Below are 21,150 nucleotides of genomic sequence, written 5' to 3'. Positions count from 1 at the left end.
CTGGGGGGCTCGGGGGAAGCCCGGCCCCGCTCAGAGCTAACCCTGCCCTCCAGGTTACCTGAAGCCCCGCGCGGAGGAGGAGAGGAGGGTGGCGGCGGAGGAGAAGAAGAGGCAGGACGAGCTGAAGCGGATTGAGAGGCAGCTGGCCGAAGGTACGCGGCCGGCCCGGTGAGGGCTGGGGGAGGGCGCGTGGAGGGAGGGAGGACTGGTGGAGGTCGGGATGCAGGGTTAGTGGAGGATGGAGGGTGTCCCTTCCCACCACCTGGGGTTCCGAGTGCCAGGCTGGGGCGGCCTGTGGCAGTTTGCCTTGGGGACCCGGTCCAGAGAGGCCACAACAGAGCAGCGGACCCCAGCAGACCCAAGTCACGTTACCTGGAGGTAACTCAGCACTCCTGGCTTCATTTGAGTTAGAATCTGGATAGTTTGTTTTTGTTTTTTTGTTTCTTTTTTTTTGTCAGTCGTAAGTCTTGAACTCTGGGCTTGGGCGCTGTCCTTGTGCTCTTCAGCTCAAGGTGTGCGCTCTACCGCTTGAGCCACAGTACCACTTCCAGAATCTGGGTGGTTTGGAAACTGAAACCCCAAGGTTCTCTAAGGTGGCCTCAGAGAGCAATAATGTCTGACGCTTTGTCTCTTCTGACCTTTCAGCCCAGGAAGACAGCATACTTAAGTGAGAGGCACCAGCTCTGCCATTTTCCAGCCCCATCAGATGAATAAAAACTTGGTTTGTGATGCTCTGGCTCCCCTCTCCTTACTGTCCCAAGCAGTTGGATTATTTTCCTGATTGTTGGGGCCTAGGGGAAATTTGAAAGAACTAAGGAGAATCATTTGGTACAGACCTAAAGTGTAGTTGGCACACTGAAAGTACAGAAAGACAAAACTAGTGCTTGTTCTGTCTGGGACGGGTTGGAGTGTGTATGCGCACACGGTGGTAGGGGACAGAGTGCAGTTTGCTCTGTTCTGGGCACATGTCCCTGGATAGGCGTAGGACATAGGAGGGTCCCGCATGGGATCGTGTATTCATTGCCCAGTCCAGTTCTCTAGGTGGTGGAGTCTTGGCTGATCTTGAGACGAAAGCTCAGAGAAGTGAGCTGAGTTGTTCCTGAGGTGTTCTTTCCCCAGGGAACCCCCAGGCTCCTGCTTGCTAAGAGCAGGCCAGACCCTGGGCTGCAGGTGTGGAGTGGACTAGGTGGTTGTGGCTATTTTCCAGCTTTATGCCTTGAGCACATATCTCAGGGCTGGGGCCCCAAATGTGTTTCCCCCGTTCTGTAAAGTGAGTGAAGAGGTGCGACTATATGAACTCAGAGCCCTGTATATTAAGGTGTTGTTTGAATCTCCAGTGCCACCCCCCCACCCCACTACCACCTGGTATGCAGCGCCTGGGTCTTACGGTGTGGCCAGGTCCTGTATCCCTTGCTCCTTGCTATACTCTCTCAGGAGTCACTGAGGTGAAAACAAATACTGAACTGGCTCCTGTTTGCAGCAGGTAGATGATAATGTTGGGCGTGTCCACCCTCCCCTCTGCTCTCAGGAATGACCCTATCCAGTTGACTATCAAGGGAGCAGATGTTTTGGGTCACCGTGAGTTAGAAGCCTTTTTTCCTTATACAATGAATCCCGGTGAACTGCCTCTGCTGCTCCTTCCCAGCTTGCCTACATGAAGTCATGCAGAGTACGGGCTGTGGAGGCCTTGCTGGTAGGAGGCTTAGCTTCAAGTTGCACTCCAGTGGTTAGTATAATTCTTCCCTTCAGACCTCTGTTTGGATTACTGCTCTCGCTATTCATGGCCTTGACCTTTGTGGTAGAATGTCCTGACTAGGTCACATATGAGTGCCCTCCACAATGATTCTACTTTGTAAAAAGTGAGCAGGTCGAGTTTTATTTTGAGTTCCTGGGCATGATTTTGCTAAACAAGATGGGGTATGTGGATGCTGTCTACCATATAGGTATGTACACGTATGTACATGTTGGTTCTGGATGGCTCCACTCAACAGTTCACTGACCCAAGTTAGAGATCTTCTTGTGGAAACTATCTGAAAGACTGGTGAGCAGAGCACCAGTGGCTCACACTTGTGATCGCTACTCAGGAGGCTGAGATCTGAGGATCACAGTTCAAAGCCAGCCAAGGCAAGAAAATCTGTGAGACTTATCTCCAATTAATCGCAGAAAAAGCCAGAAGTAGCACTGTGGCTCAAGTGGTGGGTCCTAGCCTTGAGCAAAAAGGAGCTCAGGGACAGAACCAAGCCCAGAATTTGATCCCCAGGACCAGCAAAAAAACCAAAAAACTGATTAGTTACGTGGGCTACACCACCTAAGTCACAGTTGGCTTTAGTTTATAAAAAACACAACCTTAGTTTCAAAATACTCAGTTATGCTCAATCATTTTCTTTGCTTTCTAACATATACCAGACTGCAGAGGCAGGGTCCAGTGTGTAAGTAGCAGTAGCAGGAGGGATTGGCAGCCCGGTCCAGGGCTCACAGGATGCAGCAGGTAGAAGACTTTGGCGCCGGGCCACCATTGCAGACTTCCATGCCCACTACAAGAGAAGACAAACAGAACCTTCATTGCCGTCTCTGCCCCATGCCCTCTACCAGGCCAGCAGGAGAGGCTGAGCTGGGTGTGTGGTCAGTCCAAGCGGATTACCTGCTGAGTCTCAGCTAATGCTTGAGCCCTGCTGACACCATGCCCTGCTTACTCTCGGTCTTGGCCTGCCATGACCCTTAAGCTGCCTGGCTCACATTCGTCTCTTACCCCGTGGCACAAGAAGGCAGGAAGGAGAAAAGCAGCGAGGGTTGCCAAACGCCAGTGACGATACAGTGTTACTGGCTGACCTGGGTGCGCTAACTCTCATACTGGCTGACCTGGGTGCGCTAACTAACTCTCAACTGAGTCCTAGCCTGGGTTGTGGGATGGAAAGACATGACATCATGAAAGACAATGTTTGCTTTGCTCAAATCTGTGTCTTGTTTTAGGCTTGCTGTTTTGCTTTGGAAGCTTAATGGGAGTATGGCTAGATTTCCTGTTGCTATTTAACTTTGTTTTTCTTTTTGGTGTCAGTCTTGGGGCTTGAGCTCTGGGCTTGGGTGCTGGCCCCGAGCCTTCATGCTTACTACCACTTGAGCCACAGCTCCACTTCTGGCTTTTTGGTGGTTAATGGAGATGTGTCAGTCAGGTTTGTCTGCCCAGGATGGCTTTGAAGAGTGCGATCCATGGGGTTGGGAAGGTGGCTCAGTGGTAGAGCGCTTGCCTTGCATGCATGAAGGTCCTGGGTTTGATTCCCCAGTATCACATAAGCAAAAAAAGCCAGAAGTGCTGCTGTGGCTCAAGTGGTAGAGCGCTAGCCTTGAGCTGAAGAGCTGAGGGACAGCGCCCAGGCCCAGAGTTCAGGTCCCACAACTGGACCCAAAAATAAAAAAGTGTGATCCTCAGATCCCAATCTCAGCCCTCTGAGTAGCTAGGATTATAGTTGTGAGCCACCTGCATCCAGCGAGAATTTTTTTTTTTTTTAGACATGGTCTTGCTATATAACCTTGGCTGACCTCAAACTCATAATCCTCCTTCACAGGCTGAGGTTACTAGCCTGTGTCCCCACCCATGCCTAACTTGGGACAAAGGGCTATCAGGAGTTTGGGGAACAGACTTCCCCTGTACAGAGCATGAGCTCCTGTTTGGGAATACGCTGTGTGGTGTGAGCAGCTGTGTCTGGCGGGGAGTCTCTGAGCTGTACACCAGCCACTGGGCTATCGGAAGCATCCTTATCTCCAAGTCACTCAGCTGTTCTCTGCAATGCACAGCTCTAGCATGGGGGTAGGGCGCCCAACCTTTCTTGGCTGCTACATTCTCCTCTTCCTTCTTCTTCTCCTCCAGAGCCTTGACTTTGGCCTCGTGCTCATCAGCCAGTGCTTTCCACTCCTTCCTGTTGTTTTGCAGTCGGTCGAACATGGGCAGGATTTCTTCATGAAAACGGGAAAATTCCTGGAGGGAACCATGAGGAGTCGAGGCACTGTCACACTGCCCGGGCAGGCTCAGGCCTTTGCTCCTTTTCTCCAGCCCTTGCTGGCCCTCAGCTGGAGAACCAGCAAAGCCCCACGGAGAGGACAGGCTTGAGACCTTGTGCAAAGAGCTGCTTCATGGAAGGAGTGCTCTGGACAGTGTTGGCAGGAGGGTCCCGGGAATGGAGTGGAACCCGTGGACGTGGGAGGGGTCAGGGCAGCTCACAGATGCTCAGCCACATGCACACTGAAGATCACAGTTACACACTACACGTGCACATATATGTTACATGGTGTGGAGGGGCGGAGGAAGGCAGTAGGTACCCACTGAGGGGCTGTGGCCTGTGACCGCCAGCCCAGGGAGGGTCCTTGGCTCTGCCTGGCTGGTCAGGACTAACTTCACTTAGAGCCAGACATCTTCCTTACAGGTGGAGTCCGTCCGGCCATATGCCACAGCAGTCTGGAGCCCGGTGCAGTGCTGCTGCACCACAGGGGCTTTGCAATTTCTGCCCCAGGTCTTTGGGAACCAAACAGCGAACTTAAAGGGCTCACCAGGGTACTAGCTGTGGGAATGTGGCTGCTTTCAGGCAGGGTGTACCTGTGATGACAGACAGACCCAGACCTACCCTTGAGAGTTCAGACCCTGCAGGCAGGCTGCATCCTTGCCTAAAGACTGGGCTGTGGGTGGGAGGGGCTCTCAGAAGCAGTGACCTGTGTGACCTGAGGTGAACCAGGAATTTCTGCCAGGGAAGTGCTCAGGGCTGCAGTTCTGAGGACAGGTCAGGGCTGGCCACTGGGGTGCATGCTGGTTGTGATGGTCTGCCTTCTGTGGTTAGGCATGCAAGTTCCCTCCCATGCCCCCTCCTGTCCCTGGCCACTCTGCCCTATCCAACACAGGATAAGGCCTCAGCTGCATACCTTGTACACGAATGTGCACACAAAGTCGATGAAGCCGACTTGTAGCTTGGGGAGCTCAGCTGCTTTGTTCCGGTCCATCATGGGCTTGTGGGAGAAACAGGAAGCTGATGACATAGGTATCATCACCTCAGGCTCCCGCCCAGCCCTACAACTCAGGTGAAGGGGTTCCCAGAGATGCATGGGCAGGGGCAAGATGGATCCCAGCTGGGGGGTCACGGGCACTGCCCTCAGTCAGCTGTCAGGTGGCCCTGGCGTCCCCTGTGGGCTCCAGTGTGTTCACCAAGCTTTCTGTGAGCCCCAGCAGTCGGTGGCGCCACTGGGAACACTGTCCCTGGTGCTGACCGGCTGTCCAGGACCAAGATGCCTTCTGGGGGCTGCTCTTGGTGCTGCCGGGCTGCTGCTCTGAGTAGCCCTCGTGTCTCCCGCAGCTCCTCCGAGCCAGGGCTCGGTGCAGTGAGAGTGAAGCCCACAAGCACTGAGGCCAGGTCCTAGATGACCAGCTTTACTGCTTGGTTTTTGTTTTTAATTAACTATTGCTAGTTGGCTCACGCCCCCCTTTCCTTGAGAATAAGGCCCCAAGTCTGCTCCAGACGGTTCTTCACACTGCCCGGAGTTACTCTGCAAGACTCTGCTGCAGGTGTGAAGCAGCCCCGATTGTCCCCAGGTCCCACAGGTGTGAAGCAGCCCCAGTTCCCACAGGTGTGAAGCAGCCCCAGGTCCCACAGGTGTGAAGCAGCCTGTCCGTCTTGTCCCCAGTGTCCATTTGGGTGTCCCCCGTGTCCTCACAGTCAGTCTAGACTCACTGACCCAGCATCTCTCTTGCCGTGAACCTCTGTCTCAGGCTTTTCTGCACTCCCCTTAGGACTGTTCTGCTGGTCACCTTTGTCCCACAGCTGCCTGAATCCTTCAATTTCCTAGACTCACCCTTTTGTGTGTCCTAACCCACACCAGCCTCTTCTGCAAGCTGCTGACCCACGCAATTCATGCTACAGAATCTTCATAAAGTGAGGTTAGAAATGTCCCAAAGGTCCTGAGCACCACAGTAAAGCAAATCACTTGTCAGGGTAGAAACCTCTGGAAGCAGCACTTACGATGGGCTGCTGATCCAAGACTGTCCTTTCCAGGTCACCTTGTTCCCAGAATTCAGCGGCTACCAGAAGAGCAACCTGGGGGTAGAAGGGTCAGGGTGGGGCTCTGCACTCAGGAGCAGGTGGGCCTCCTCTCCAGGCCTCCCCAGCCTCCAGCCCACGGGGTTCTGCTGGGCCAGCAGCGCCTGTGCACCTCCCACTGCTGTGTTCTGGCAGCCCCGGACCCCAGTGGCCCGTAACTACTGTCCCCCACTGCAGCTCTCAGATGCAGCCCTTGGACTCTCTGCTAGCCCTGACCTTGCTCTGGACTTCCCAGGGCTTGGTGATGGCAGACAGGTCACATGCAGTCATCATCATGGCCCTGCAAACAGGCAGAACATACATGGTTTTACTGAGTGAAGAGTCGATGTTCCCAGCTCCTAAGACATGGCCAGGGAAGGAGCAGCCCCCAGCCACAGTTCCTTATGTGTAAAGAAGGGGAACCAAACATGAAGCGTGTGGGTACCAAGACCTTAAACCAAGTGTCCATCTGACCCTATGCCTCCTCCAGAACTGAGGACAGATAGGGGCGGAAGATTTACTCCCAAGCCCCAATAAACCATTTGAAGAGCCATTATCTTCCTGGCGTCCTCTGTCTATGGGTCCAGGAGGTCCACAGGGTTAAGTGGCCGGCTGTGGACCTGCCACCTTTGCCCACATCTCACATGACAATCTCCTTCCGTGTTGTCTCTAGGGACAAGTACTCCACCCAGCTCTTCTTGTCCTCGTAGTTCTTGGACTCGTCCACAATCTTCTGGAACATTGTCCTCTTCCTGGACTCCAAGAAGGGGGGAAGGCAGGTAGCAGAGCAGTCACACCTGCCATGTTTTACCCAGGACCCTGCCCTGCCCAGGACCCCCCACTGCCCAGGACCCCCCCTTACTGCCAAGAGACCCCCCCGCCACCCAGGACCCCCCACCACCCAGGACCCCCCCACCACCCAGGACCCCCCCAGCCTCTGCGCAGTGCTTACTTGAAATAGAGGGCCAGGTCGGTGGCGATGATGGCAATGTCCATGAGGTGGATCACATGCTCATGCTGCCTCCGGTTCAGGTTCTGGTAGATATTCAGGCTCTGCAGTGGGAGAACATGGATCTGTCTCAGGGTCTTGGTAGGTGACACCCACAGTCCCCTGCCCTGATGGTTCTCAGGTGGGCCTGTCGCCTCTCACTGCAGCCCGGACCTCGCTTGTGGCACTCCAGACAGCCTGTCCTAAGCTGCAGCTTCTCCAAGTGAGGATGGCTCTCTCCCCTTCCTGCCCCTCCCCTGCAGTGGGCTTCCGCTGTGGGCTGTCAGCTCTGGACCCAGGTGGACATACAGGTCCTTGTCGCGTGGCTGCACCCGCCTCCTCTGTTGAGACTTCTGCCCCCCCCCGCACCTCCTCCTCCCCTGCCCCCAGCTGCTTCTGGCTGCTGCCCCTCTGGATGCCGCCCTTCCCCACGCACCATCTCCAGCTACCTGTTCTGCAGCTCTTTACACAAAGCGCCTCTTTCTCATGAACCCTTACTTCCCAGGGCCTGAGGTTCACCTGTCCCCACATGCCCTGGTTACCCCAGCCCCCAAGATCAGGTACTGAGTTAAAGTGCAAACCTCCTCTGCCAGCAAGAACTTGCCAAACTCCAGATGGTGCCGCTCCAAAATGGAGGAGCCATGCAGCTTGGCTAGGGGATTCTGGGATCTGTTGGAAGTGTAATTAAAAAATGGAGTCAGAGGACAAGAAGATGCACCATGCTCTGAAGCCAGCTCCGCTTGGAGCCCGCTGCCAGGCTGTGCAGACCAGCCCCAAAGCCTCGTGCCGTGTGGTCCGCGTGGCCCCCGTGAGCCTGGCCCCCAGTGCCTACTTCATCTGATACAGGTTGTTGGTGCCGCGGTGGTCGATGTCATGGCATAGGCCGGCGGTGACCATGGCGAAGGCCTCCAGGTCTGTGTAGTAGCTCTTCAGTTTGCCTGTCTGTGGGGACAGGTGCATGCTTGGCTCCTGCTGTTGGTCCGTCACCCCCCGTCAGTGCTGCAAAGGTGCCCAGACCTGGGCGGATCTCACCGCCTCTGCCCTGCCAGGTCATCTCCGGCCCCGGCTTGGGAGGTCCTTGGACCAGGAGGAAGGTGGCCTGGACACTCTACCAGCCTTGTGTGTGACCCTGTCCTACCCACTCAACGCACCATGAGCAGTGTAAACATGGTCTGGGCCACATTGAAGCCGTGGCGCCAGTTGTGGTAGGTGATTCTCCTGTAGGCTTTGCTGACGGAGAACAGGAACCGCACCAGAACCTGAGGGAGGAGAGGAGGTGTGGGCTCTGGGCCCTCCCCCACAGGGCCCCCAGAGCCTCATCTGTGGCTCTGGGCAGAGCCTGTGCTATGCCTGTCACCGGACACCTGGCTCTCCAAGGCCTCCTGCCTCCCCCAGGCCACCCTGCCCACCCCTGAGGCCCCCCCCAGGCCCCCCTGCCTCCCCCAGACCCCCCCACTACAGACCCCCCCCCCCCAGGTCCCCCGCCTCCCCCAGGCCCCCCGCCTCCCCCAGGCCCCCGCCTCCCCGAGGCCCCCCGCCTCTCCCGCCTCTGAACCCTTGCAGCCACTGTCTGCCTGTCCTGCAGAGCCAAGAAAACCTCCAGCCCCTGGGGATCTGGGGCCTCCAGTTCAGGGCTCTGTTCCAAATGGGGAAAGGGACCCTTGAGGTATAAGGTAAAGAAAAAATACTAGTTATGGCCTGGATGCTTGAACAAGACAGATGTGAGGCCTGTGGGCAGGAGAGCGGGAGCCCGGGAGCCCGTGGGGAGCCATTTCTCTGGGCCGGAGGATGCGGTCGAGGGAGCCCTTAGCTGCTCCGTAGCAACAGGTAGGGTCAGAAAATTACCTGAAAATATTTTTATTCTGTGGTTTTTTTTTTTTTGTCATGGGGCCTGAACTCTGGGCCTGGGTGCTGTCCCTCAGCTCTTCAGCTCAAGCCTAGTGCTCTACTGCTTGAGCCACAGAGCCACTTCTGGCTTTTTCTGCTTATGTGGTGCTGAGGAATCAAACCCAGGGCCTCGTGCATGCAAAGCAAGCGCTCTACAGCCGGGCCACCTTCCCAGCCCCTGATTTTTTTTTTTTAAAGCCAGTCCTGGGGTTTGAACTCAGGGCCTGGGTGCTGTCCCTGTGCTGCTTCTGCTCAAGGCTAGTGCTCTACCACTTGAGCCACAGCACCACTTCTTGCCTTTTCTGGAAATGAGAGTCACAACTTTTCTGCCCAGTCTGGCTTCAAACCACAATCCTCAGAACTCAGCCTCCTGAGTAGTTTAGGATTATAAGCGTGAGCCACTGGAGCCTGGTTTCTGTTGATATTTTATATAAAATTTCCCTTTTTGTTTTCCTTTAGAATTCAGTAATATTTCAGAAATGTCAGACTTCCAATTTTGTTCCCCAAGGAGCTTAAGAAAAATGATTGAGTCCTCAGGGGTTGCTAGGGTCCCAGGGAGGTGGGACCAGCAGAGATGGAGAACGGGGAGAGGCCTGAGCTGGGGGGACTCCTGCTTCCCTGCAGTGACCCCGAGGGGCCTCCTGGGCCCAAACCTAGATGCTATGTGCCTTCTCTTTAGTGAGGGGTTGCTTCAACTTCCTTTGTTACCCCATGCCAACCCCCTTTTTTTGGGTCGGTCGTGGGGCTTGAACTCTGGGCTTGGGCGCTGTTCCTGTGCTCTTCAGCTAAAGGTGAGCACTCTACCACTTGAGCCACAGTACCACTTCCGGTTTTCTGGTGGTTCATTGGAGATAAGAGTCTCACAGACTTTCCTGCCCAGGCTGGCTTTGAACCGCGATCCTCAGATCTCAGCCTCCTGAGTGGCTAGGATGACAGCTGAGAGCCACCAGCGCTGAAAGGGGGCTTTCAACCCCCCTTTTTGACCAATGGTGCATCAATAAAAACATTTTTGGAGCTCCTATTAATCAAATTTTCTGTCCGGCCATCCATCTACCATCCATTCTTCTACCCAACACTTACTACCTCATCTATGCAGGTATCTAGCCATCCACCGTTTATCCCTCACTAATCCACATTCACCCTCCATCCACCACCCACATGTCCATCCACCTATTCATTGAACCGTCACCCACCGATATATATCCTTGAACCTATTCTTATGTCCTTCTACCCATCTGCTTATCCAACATCTATCTAGTCATCCATCCATTCATCCACATGTCCATCCACCCATCTATTCATCTCATTTATTCACATACACAGCCATCCACCCACCCGCCCATCCACATCCAATCCTTTATTGTAAGCATATTGACTATATTTTACCCATCCATCCCAGCACCTAATGTGTCCCCACACTTCCCGTGGGGTGTGAGACTATCCACACCACACGCCCTCCCCTCCTGGGGGGCTGGGCCCTCAGTTACGTCCCCCACTCCCACCCAGGGCCTCTGGCCACGCCTCCCTACCTCCTGGGGAATCTGGAACTTGCGGACCACGCCCAACTCGTAATACATCTGGATGCCGCACTTGACCAGCTCCAGCTCAGTGCACTCCAGGTCGGAGAAATGGAACTCATAGATGTCAAACTTGGTGGGCCCCGGCAGCTCTTCCTTCTGCAGAAGGAACTGTGGGCTAAGCAAAGCAGCCATTTGCAGCCCACTGGTTTCTGGACCTTTCTCTTCTCTGAACCTTCTGTGTAGACAGATACCCCAGGCACCTCTGGAGCTGTCTACCTGCAACCCTGCAGCATGCCCCAGGGTGCTTGCACTGCCTCGGCCCAACCGGTTCTCTTCTTCCCTACCCAGTGACCTGACAGTTAGGGAGGTGCTGTGGGGCAAGCAAACACGCCCATATGCACGTGAAAAGGCACACAGGCACACGCTTGGATGCATCACGGTGAGCAATGTGCACATGTGCAGACATGCCCCACACAGACCACACACAGCCACAGGGTGACACACACACCACCGGTGTTCAGAGCCTGTCCAGCACGCTCACACGCTCAAAGGCTGTTCTGTAAGACGTTCAGTCTGGCAATCCTGCTGGGTCATTCAAGTGGTCTAGAGATGAGGCATCATGTGACTGACAAGTTGATCTAGGGGTGTTCTTTGTGAGAAACATATCCCTGTATGCCAGACACATGCATAGATATATCCACACTAGGGACACAGGCCCTAGGTCAGTCCCATAGGGAGGCAGCATCAATGGACACTTGGTCCAACCTGCACCTGCAGAGACGTGGGTAGTACTAGAAAAGATAGTAGGCGGATAAGAGGCTTGGTAGCTGGGTGTTAGTGGCTCATGCCTATCATCCTAGCTACTGAGGATGCTGAGACCTGAGAATTGCAGTTTGGGGCCAGCCTGGACAGATAAATCCTCAAATTTTTGTCTCCAAATAATCAACAGAAAGTTAAACGAACAAACAAAAAACAACCAGAAACAGAGGTGTGAACTAGAATGCCAGTGTGAGTGAAAAAGTCAAGAGGCCAAAGAAAGGCCAAAGCAAAACACACAAACTATCAGCAGAGTAAACATGATGTCAACCCCAGCTGGACAGACCCTCAGAGCCGAGACTGCAGAGACACACAGAGCCGAGACCCGAGACTGCAGAGACACACAGAGCCGAGACTGCAGAGACACACAGAGCCCAGACTGCAGAGACACACAGAGCCCAGACTGCAGAGACACACAGAGCCCGAGACTGCAGAGACACACAGAGCCCAGACTGCAGAGACACACAGAGCCAAGACTGCAGAGACACACAGAGCCCAGACTGCAGAGACACACAGACCCGAGACTGCAGAGACACACAGACCCGAGACTGCAGAGACACACAGAGCTGAGACTGCAGAGACACACAGACCCGAGACTGCAGAGACACACAGACCCGAGACTGCAGAGACACACAGACCTGAGACTGCAGAGACTGCAGAGACACACAGAGCCGAGACCCGAGACTGCAGAGACACACAGAGCCCAGACTGCAGAGACACACAGAGCCCAGACTGCAGAGACACACAGAGCCAAAACTGCAGAGACACACAGACCCGAGACTGCAGAGACACACAGAGCCCAGACCAGAGATTGCAGAGACACACAGAGCCCAGACCCGAGACTGCAGAGACACACAGAGCCCAGACCAGAGACTGCAGAGACACACAGAGCCAAGACTGCAGAGACACAGAGCCCAGACTGCAGAGACACACAGACCCGAGACCCGAGACTGCAGAGACACACAGACCCGAGACTGCAGAGACACACAGAGCCCAGACCAGAGACTGCAGAGACACACAGAGCCAAGACTGCAGAGACACAGAGCCCAGACCCGAGACTGTAGAGACACACAGAGCCGAGACTGCAGAGACACACAGCTGTGGAACAGCGTAGGTACACCTGGGACCCCACATCCACACACACATCATCTGGGTGCCAGTGTGTTCATCCTGCCTGCATCCCAGGAGGACTCCCTTCCCACCCCGGGAGTGGGCAGTGGCCACTGAGAGACCGGAGAGAAAGGGCAAAGCCTCACCAAGATTCTCCCCAGCTCCTCCTCCTCGCAGTCGGCGGGCTCCTTCCCCAGGCGTTCCCTGGTGGGCTGATGGAGAATGGCAGAGGTGAGTCATGTGGCAAGGGTGGAGTCATCCTTGTCCCTGAGTGTGAGGACGAGAGGGCGGCCTTCATCCCACGAGCGGCGGAGTGGCTTGTCACCTTCACACCGTGGGCGCCTGATCAAGGACCTGAGCACTCCAGCCAGCCATTGCCTTGGCTCAGACACCAGGAACGGTCAGTGCCTGGGCCTCTGCTTTGCTGCCTTTTACCACACTGTGGGGCCTCGTGAGACAGTGCTCATGCCATGCTCCTTGATTCCGCCCCCCCATGGAGTGCTGGGCACAGTACCCCCCATGGAGTGCTGGGCACAGTACCCCCCATGGAGTGCTGGGCACAGTACCCCCCATGGAGTGCTGGGCACAGTACCCCCCCATGGAGTGCTGGGCACAGTACCAGGATCTCCTGGATCTCGTCCTTGTCACACCTCACATGGTACAGAACCATGTCCTGGGCGATGTCCTTGCGGTTCTCCAGCTTGTTCATCTTGTCGTAGGTGTCCGTGTTGAGCACCGACCAGCCCAGGAACTGGGTCAGGGACTGGGAAGCAGGTGCAGCATTACCTCATCTCCACGCACCCCGGTGCGTGCCTACTGGGGGCGGCCCTGTGCCTCAGGAGGCCGGCTTCCAGTGGCCCGCAGCGAGCAAGACCCTGGGGTCTGTCCTTGTCCCCACGCCCCTGGTCCAGTGCTGGACAGGGATGGACACACGTCCTGTACCACTGTGCCAGGCCCCACCGAAGCCCAGCACGCAACGCTCACCTCCATGAGAACTTCATCATGGTCATCAAAGGGCTTCCCATCTTTCCTGTTGTAGAAGGTCGCCACCCCCACAATCTCCTCTTTCTTGTTGACAATGGGCATGGAGAGCACGTTCTTGATGACCCACCCGGAATCATCCAGAGGCCCCTCCTGCAAGGGGGAAAGGCAAGCTGGGCCAGCCCTGGGTCTTGCCTGGCCAGGGCTTGCTTCGTAGAAGGAAACTTCATTTGTGCTGCCTTCAAGCTGTCCCGTCTCCGCACCCCCCCTTGCCTGTGAATCTGTGCCTGGACTCTCCACGCCATGAAGTTCCCTGTTAAGGAGCGTGCTTCCCCACGAGAGCATGCTTCGCAGGGTGCCTTCGAAGCACCTCTAAGGGGGCCGTTCACACCCTTCTCTTAAAGCTCTTAATGACTGCTCCACAAAGAGCTTCGCATTTCTGTTGGCACTGGGCTCTGAAGGTTAGCAGGCAGTCCTGTTCCCTGTCATGGATGCTGAGCCTGATAATGAAACGTGGACACTGGCCCAGCTCCTCCTGTTCTTGTCCTCCGTCCCTCCGTCCCTCCCTCCCTCCCTCCCTCCCTCCCTCCCTCCCTCCCTCCCTCCGTCCCTCCCTCCCTCCCTCCCTCCCTCCCTCCCTCCGTCCCTCCGTCCCTCCCTCCCTCCCTCCCTCCCTCCCTCCGTCCCTCCGTCCCTCCCTCCCTCCCTCCCTCCCTCCCTCCGTCCCTCCGTCCCTCCCTCCGTCCCTCTGTCCCTCCGTCCCTCCATCCCTCCCTCCCTCCCCCCTTCTCTCCTTCTCCCCCCTTCTCCTCCTCTTCCTTCTACTGCTGCTGTTGTTGCAGGTACTGGGCCCTAAACTCAGGGCCTGCGTTTAAGCTAAGGGAACAGCCCCTTAGTTTTTTTGCCCAGACCTGGAGCTCTGCCACTTGAAGCTCCACTTCGAGCTTTTTTGCTGGTCAATTGGAGATAGTCTAATGGACTTTCCTGCCCAGGCTACCTATGACCTGTGATCCTCAGATCTCTACCTCCAGAGTAACTAGGATTACAGGTGTGAACCACTGGAGCCTAGCTCAGAGTTGTTTCTTAAGCAGCAAAAAATAATCCAGTCCATAATTTCTGGACCAAAATACTTCTTTCCTAAGGAATGCACAGTGTCTGCCGATGAGCAGACACATACCTGAAAAGCGAACATTTCATCTGCAGAGGCATTCATGATGTTACAGATCTGTGAAAGGATCAGAAACAGTTTCATTCTGAGCGCCGAGCTCACACTCACTGGCCGGCCCGGCCTCCCTGCAAGACGCTCTTCCGACCTCGCAAAGCAAGCAGCAGGGCTGGCAGGAAGGACAGGCGAGGAGGCAGCAGGAGGGGGGGGCAGCGCCGGCCATGCAGCGGGCCAGGGGCAGCACTCACAAAGCCACTTTCTGCCACGTAGGTTGGGAGGCCACTGACCAAGGCCCAGTGATCCGCCGGGGGTGTGCTGAGGGGGAGAAACAGAGGTCAGAGGGATAAGCACCTGGTTTTAGACGTGGTAGTGTGTGACCACTGCACTCCCTTCTCTGGACCCAGGCGGAGGTGGCAGGGTGGGGCTGGAAGGCTGCTAAGACAGGAGGAGGCTGGCTTGAGGTCCTGCCCACTTCATCATGCCAGGGTCTCCCCTGCCAGGTCTGCTCCCTGCCACAGACCCTCTGGGACTTCAGGGCCGGCACCGTTCTGCAGACCTGGCCCACGTGCCTTCAGGCTGCGGCCCAATGTGGGCCTGGCACAGAGTCCTGATAGAGGTTTAGGATCACAGTGTCAATGGCCACACAGCAGTGGGGCTAGAGAATGGTCAACCCCTTTCCTTAGTCCCTCTCGGGCTGAGCCCTGCCCTGAGTGCTGGACTGGGCTCTGCGTGGAGTGTGCTGCTGTCCTTGCCTTCTGGAGACCACCTCCACCTCCCAGGACTGGGCTGGCGAGCTGAGAAGCTTGAAGGCCGGCCTCAGACCCCTTACCTGCTCTCTTCCCCACGTCTCCCATGAGAAGGCCCAGGTCCCGCTACTCTAGGGCTGGACAGGAGCCACCAGGGTGAGCTGCTTCTAAATCCTGGCACTTACGGGATGACCTTGATGTCTTCCTTGCCATGGAGGATATAATCAATGACTTTGTAGAAGACAATTTCCTGAAAAACAAAGCACATCAGCATGGGGACCCCTAGCCTGCTCCTTGATCAGTCCCCTCCGAGGGAGAAGAGAGCCAGCAACTCAGGTGCACAGCCAAGGTCTCAGATGTGTAGCTGATTGCAGGCATAGATGACTGACCCGCCATGTGCACATGGGTTGCCTAAACTCACACGCACACACACACTCATGCACGCACACATAGGCCACACCCATGCTCACGGACACATGCTGCGCACACAGATTCTGATTCAGCTTTCTTGTATCCCATTCAACCCCACACCAACCAGGCTCATGTTCCACTCAGTATATATGGTCTCAAGATGAAAGATGTCACTGTGATTTAAAGAAGCCCCAGCAAGTGGGAGCAGATGCAGGGAAGCCACCCACACCAGGGCAGGGCTGGCTGGCAGGAAAGATGGCAGATGGACATGTGGGCCTGGAAGCCCGGCTGTGGGCGGGGCCCGCTGGCCGTCGACTCACCCTGCCGTCGGGGGTGCGTGGGCCCGAGTACGGCTGGGCCTCCCCCATCAGCACTGGCCATATATCAAAGAATTCCTGGGCAGAAAAGAAGAGAGGAGAAGGGGTTGGCCTGCGGAGTGGGCCAGGCCGGGGAGGAGCCCCCAAAGGCCTAAGGCCGCACCTTCTCCTTGGTCATGTCCAAGAGGCCCACTGAGTACCGGTCACAGTTCAGGTAGGCCCGCACGGTGTAGAAGGCCTTGTGGAACTGCCTTTCAATGTCCGTCAGCTCCTCAAACACCTTGTTGGCTGACCAGAGCAGGACCTGGAGGGGTGATACATGTGTTGGCCCTTGCTGTCTGACAGCAGCAGCAGGGGTCCACTTACCCCTGGGGTGGTGGAGGCCAGGACACTGACCAACACTGAAGAGCTCAGGGTTTCCTGCAGCACAGGACCAGCGGTCCTGACCTTGAGAGGCCCTGGGAACCCACGGACTGGTGGGGTCTCCAGCCCGGCCACATTCCATCCACACCTGGCTTCGGACTCAGCAAAGGAGAGCTGGAATGGGAATGATGCTGTGCACTGGAGAGCAAAGCCCGGGCAGCTGCTCCCGACTGTCTGCTCTGCAGGTTCCCATGGACACTGAGGTCTACAGAGGTAACTTGTGTCTTTTGGATGGCAAGCCCTTTTGTGTCTCAGCAGAGTGGACTGAAGGGGACAGCTTGGAGAAGTCCAGACCAGCCTGGACACCCATCACTGCCCAGATCAGCCTGGACACCCATCACTGCCCAGACCAGCTTCAGGACTTTCCTCCCACCACCCTGAGCCGTGTTCTTAAACCTGGGTCTCTTGGGAACCCTGTTTCCCCCGGGGCTTCCAGCCCCAGTGGGTTCTGCCCAGGTCTGAGCCCCTTCTCCACGGTGGCTTCCACGGTGGCTCTTTCCTGCCGGCTCCCTTGGGGGACCTTGGCGAGAGGCGGCCTGGCAGCCTGGCCTGTTGGCTAGGTGCCTGGCCACACCTCTGTGGAGGCGCCACCCAGCAGGTGCCGAACCCGGGCTGCCGTTCCCCCTTCTCTGCCCGCCTGATGGCTGCGCGTCATCACCTGCCATCGCCCCCCCACCGTGGGCCTCTCCACGCACGCACTCGCCCCAAGCCAGGCCCTGACTGGACCAGAGAGGGCACACGGGCCTTTCTGCCTCCCTGCCCAACCCCCAGGCTACCACTTCCATCACCAAAGCTAAGCACCACCACCTTCTGTGGTCCTGGCCCTGCACTCACTCCTGAGGGCAGCAGCGAGAAGAGCAGTGGCGGGTGCTCGCAACTTTCCTGACAGCCCAGAGCCGGTCCACTCTCCGGTCCACTCTCTGGTCTACCCCTGCCTCAGCTGTCAAAGGTCTCTGCCTTGACCTTTAAAAACTTTTAACAATAAAACAGACATTACTATTATTACTGCTATTATTTTTATTACCCCCTCACCGTGTGTGTGTGTGTGTGTGTGTGTGTGTATGCTGGTCCTGGAGCTCAAACTCAGGTCCGGAGTGCTGTCCCTTAGCTTTTTTGCTCAAGGCTGGTACTCTGTCATTTCAGGCACAGCTCTACTTCTGGCTTTTTGGTGATTAGTTGGAGACAAGAGTCTCATGAACTTTCCTACCTGGGCTGGCTCCAAACCTCAGTCCTCAGATCTCAGCTTTCTGAATAACTAGGATTAGAAGCATGATCCATTAGTGCCTGAGGACACTATTATTTTTTAAAAGGTATCTTTTAACATTTCAGCTAGGAATCAAATGCAAACAGGTGTATTTTTAAATTAGCATCTATTTAACTGTCCCAAATCACAGCAACCTCAGAGAAAGAGCCACACTGAGGAGCATGGTTCTCATATTTTCCATCCCTGCCCATCATACAACTTCCACGATGGAAAGCACAGTTGTCTTTGTCTTTAAAATGATCAGCCACTCCTGCTTGTCCACTGGAAGTTAAGGTTGGTTAAGAGTTATTGCATTGCTGGAGCAGGAGATGGAAAACTAAAAGCGTTCAAAACTGCATTGCCAGTTTTGAAATGGGGAAAGGAAGAATGTCAAGCATGGATGCCCCAGGCTGTTCTTGATAATATAGTTGGAATTCAGCTTTACATCCACCCACATCTTCATGGGATCTACTAGATAGATATAAAAAAGACACATGGAAGATCTAGGAAACCTTAGAGGCACTTAGCTTAATTGGAAGTACATCAGAAAATCCACAGGCTCCAGAGCTGAGTGCCCTTGGGGTAAACCCACTGCCGGCCTGTACATCACAGACACTTACGGTTAACCCAAATCATTACTCTATGTAATGCACTCTGTTTACGTGTGTGTGTGTGTGTGTGTGCGCGCGCGCTGGGCTTGAACTCAGGGCTTCATGCTCTTGCTTGGTTGTTTTTGCTCAAGTGGAGCCACACCTCCTCTATTTGCAACTGCCATCTGTAGGTGACTTCACCACACAATGAAAAGTACACATTCTTCTCAAGTTCACGTGGAACATTCACCAAGACAGCTTACATTTTGGGTCAGAAAACAAACCTTATCCAAATCATGAGAATAAAGTCAAACAAAATATTCTCACAGCACAATATAATAAACGAGAAACCTATAACACAAATGTAGTCAGAAAATTCCAAGAGAGCTGGGGCTCAGATCCTCCTACAGGTGACCCTGCATTTCTGGGCACGACAGGCATGTATCCAACCCTTGTTCTTCCCAGAGCTGCTAAAGCAGGTGCACATCCCCTGTCCAGCTGTTGGTTGAAGTAGTCTTGTAAACATTTTTTTTTTGAGAAGACTGGCCTCTAACCTCAACCCCACCTTCACCTCCCAAGTATCAAGGATGACAGGTCACCTCCTTCTTGACCTGCTCTGTGTCCAGCCTCTGCCATTCTCCTTGGCTCCTGGGAGGTGTCCATATTGATCCCAAGCCTAGCATGGACTCCGGCTGCACAGGCACCACAGCCCAGCACCCCTGGACCCAGTGATCTGCCTGCTTCAGCCTCCCACGTGGTAGAGCTCTGAAGTACATGGCGCCTTTCCCAACTGACATAGTTCTTAATGACGTGAGACTGAAAGCCGTCCCCTAAGGTCAGGAGTGAGGGAAGGTTGACTTTTCTCATCATAATTGTTCATCATTTTATTTGAAATCTAGCTAGTGTACTAGACAAGGAAAGAAACTACAGCTTATCTAGATTGTGAAGGAAGAGACAGAACGGTTTGCACATGGCATGATTATCTATGAGAAACCAGCAGAGAATCAATAAGAATAATCTGGTACCAATAAATGACTTTAGCAAGGTCACAGCATATAAAGCTGTCACATTGCAATCACTGGCCTTTTATAACAATCAACAACTTAAACCATTTGCATTACCATCCCCAAATGAAATACTTAGGTAAAAATCTAATGAAATATAGATTTTTATGCAAAAACTTCAAAACTCTAATGGAAGAATCAAAGATCAAAATTAATGGATTGTTCTTTATTTTTCCAGTCTTGGTGCTTGAACTCAGGGCCTGGGCAGTATCCCTGAGCTTTTTTTGCATAAGGCTAGCACTCTACCTCTTGAGCCACATTCCTACTTTTGGCTTTTTGGTGGCTAATTGGAAATAAGAGTCTCTCAGACCTTTCTGTCTAGGCTGGCTTTGAACCACAGTCCTTAGGTCTCAGCATTCTGAGTAGTTAGATTATAACTACCGGAAGACCATTATTTTTAAGATGGAAAGCCTTCCTAGCATGGCTATAGATTTATTAAATCCAAGTTATTCCAGAAAGCCATTTTATGGACAGCAACAAATGGGTTGTGACGTTTATAGGGAAAGGCACAGAATAGCCTGCACACACGGTAAAACATCGGGAGCCCGGCGTTCCCACCCTCAGGTCCTACCATAAAGTGGCAGTGTTCTGTACTGCCAGAATAGCTGTAGACCAGAGGAATAGAACAAGTGGAGCCCAGAAATAGATGCGTGTGTGTGTGTGAAGCACTTGATCTTTGACAAAAAGCAAAGGCAATTCACAGAGAAATTATAGTCTTCCCACAAATGGGTAAAAACTGAAGCTGGACATCCACACACGAAAAAACAAATCTAGCTCAGTGTTTACAACTTCCACAGCATGAATCAGACCCATGTACAAGAAGAACAGCAACACTTTGCAGCTTCTGGAAGATAACACAGGAGAAAACCTAGCTAACCTCAGATTTTATAAAGGTTTTCAGGTGCAACACAAAGTATAATCCATGAGGAAAAAATATGGCAAGAAGGGACTTTATTTAAATTTAAAACTGTGCATCCCACCTACTCAAGAGGTAGAGGTCGGATGGTGGATGGAGGCCGGCCCTAGGCAAATCCACAAGAGCCACCCTAAGAGACAAGCTAATGGCAGAGGAACTAGGGATGTGGCTCGAGTGGTCGATAACATGACAAACAAATGATAGGCCCTGGAGTCAACCAACCAACCAACCAATCTGTTGTGCCAGATACAAGACAAGCCACAGCTTGTGAGAAAATGCTTGTAAAACACATACCTGACCGAAATATGCACACACTCCAAGTGAACGACCAACCCTTCAAACTAAAAAGTAAGCCGCCCACTGGTGGCTCACACCTGTAGTTGTAACTACTCAGGAGGCTGAGATCTGAGGATCACAGTTCAAAGCCAGCCCGGGCAGGAAAGCACATGAGACATTTACCTCCAATTAGTTAGCAAAAAGCTGGAAGTGAAATTGTGACTCAAACAGTAGTGGCACATTCTGTCTTTTTTTTTCCGGTCGTGGAGCTTGGACTCTGGGCTTGGGTGCTGTCCCTGTGCTCTTCAGATCAAAGCGAGCGCTCTAACCTTGTAGCTCACACAGTAGAATGCTACTTAAGTGCTCCAGGACCTGCACACACACGTGTGCACACTCACACATGTGCACACGCTTGCACACCCACCCACACCCACCACTACCACCAAACAATAAAAAAAAACCCTGAAAAATAAGAAGCCAACAACCCATTTTTGAGGACAGACAAGACCTGCACAGGGTGCTGATGTAAACGGAGATGCGCAGCACTGTACATCCGCGGAGACCAGGAGCGTGGTGTCTGCGGCACTGTACACCCGCTGAGACCATAGGAGTGAAGGCACCACCCACAGCAGGCGGGGGCA

The 21,150-nt window shown here is 54.2% G+C and overlaps 2 protein-coding genes across 2 annotated transcripts in view; one reads left to right on the top strand and one right to left on the bottom strand.

The window, feature by feature from the left end:
- The window catches only part of Mfsd7 (major facilitator superfamily domain containing 7), a 15,781-nt gene extending 15,110 nt beyond the window's left edge, over nucleotides 1–671 (top strand). Inside the window, exons 14-15 of the mRNA XM_013023862.1 lie at nucleotides 54–152; nucleotides 646–671. Of these exons, the coding sequence (XP_012879316.1) occupies nucleotides 54–152; nucleotides 646–671 (125 nt within the window). The remainder of the gene's footprint in view (nucleotides 1–53; nucleotides 153–645) is intronic.
- Nucleotides 672–2,460: 1,789 nt separating this feature from the next.
- Nucleotides 2,461–21,150, bottom strand: part of Pde6b (phosphodiesterase 6B, cGMP-specific, rod, beta) — a 37,493-nt gene continuing 18,803 nt past the window's right edge. The window contains exons 4-22 of the mRNA XM_013023909.1: nucleotides 16,161–16,301; nucleotides 16,001–16,075; nucleotides 15,455–15,519; nucleotides 14,772–14,838; nucleotides 14,536–14,583; nucleotides 13,362–13,511; nucleotides 12,997–13,140; nucleotides 12,524–12,589; nucleotides 10,461–10,607; nucleotides 8,196–8,303; nucleotides 7,877–7,986; nucleotides 7,626–7,713; nucleotides 7,009–7,109; nucleotides 6,701–6,808; nucleotides 6,294–6,357; nucleotides 6,000–6,074; nucleotides 4,909–4,992; nucleotides 3,820–3,973; nucleotides 2,461–2,534 (exon numbers count right to left, since the gene is read on the bottom strand). Coding sequence (XP_012879363.1) covers nucleotides 2,473–2,534; nucleotides 3,820–3,973; nucleotides 4,909–4,992; nucleotides 6,000–6,074; nucleotides 6,294–6,357; nucleotides 6,701–6,808; nucleotides 7,009–7,109; nucleotides 7,626–7,713; nucleotides 7,877–7,986; nucleotides 8,196–8,303; nucleotides 10,461–10,607; nucleotides 12,524–12,589; nucleotides 12,997–13,140; nucleotides 13,362–13,511; nucleotides 14,536–14,583; nucleotides 14,772–14,838; nucleotides 15,455–15,519; nucleotides 16,001–16,075; nucleotides 16,161–16,301 — 1,857 coding nt within the window. The 3' untranslated portion in view covers nucleotides 2,461–2,472. The remainder of the gene's footprint in view (nucleotides 2,535–3,819; nucleotides 3,974–4,908; nucleotides 4,993–5,999; nucleotides 6,075–6,293; nucleotides 6,358–6,700; nucleotides 6,809–7,008; nucleotides 7,110–7,625; nucleotides 7,714–7,876; nucleotides 7,987–8,195; nucleotides 8,304–10,460; nucleotides 10,608–12,523; nucleotides 12,590–12,996; nucleotides 13,141–13,361; nucleotides 13,512–14,535; nucleotides 14,584–14,771; nucleotides 14,839–15,454; nucleotides 15,520–16,000; nucleotides 16,076–16,160; nucleotides 16,302–21,150) is intronic.

Source organism: Dipodomys ordii, unplaced genomic scaffold, assembly GCF_000151885.1.
Source record: "Dipodomys ordii isolate 6190 unplaced genomic scaffold, Dord_2.0 Scaffold71, whole genome shotgun sequence".
Taxonomy (NCBI): Eukaryota; Metazoa; Chordata; class Mammalia; order Rodentia; family Heteromyidae; genus Dipodomys; species Dipodomys ordii.
This window is presented reverse-complemented; position numbering and strand designations above follow the sequence as displayed.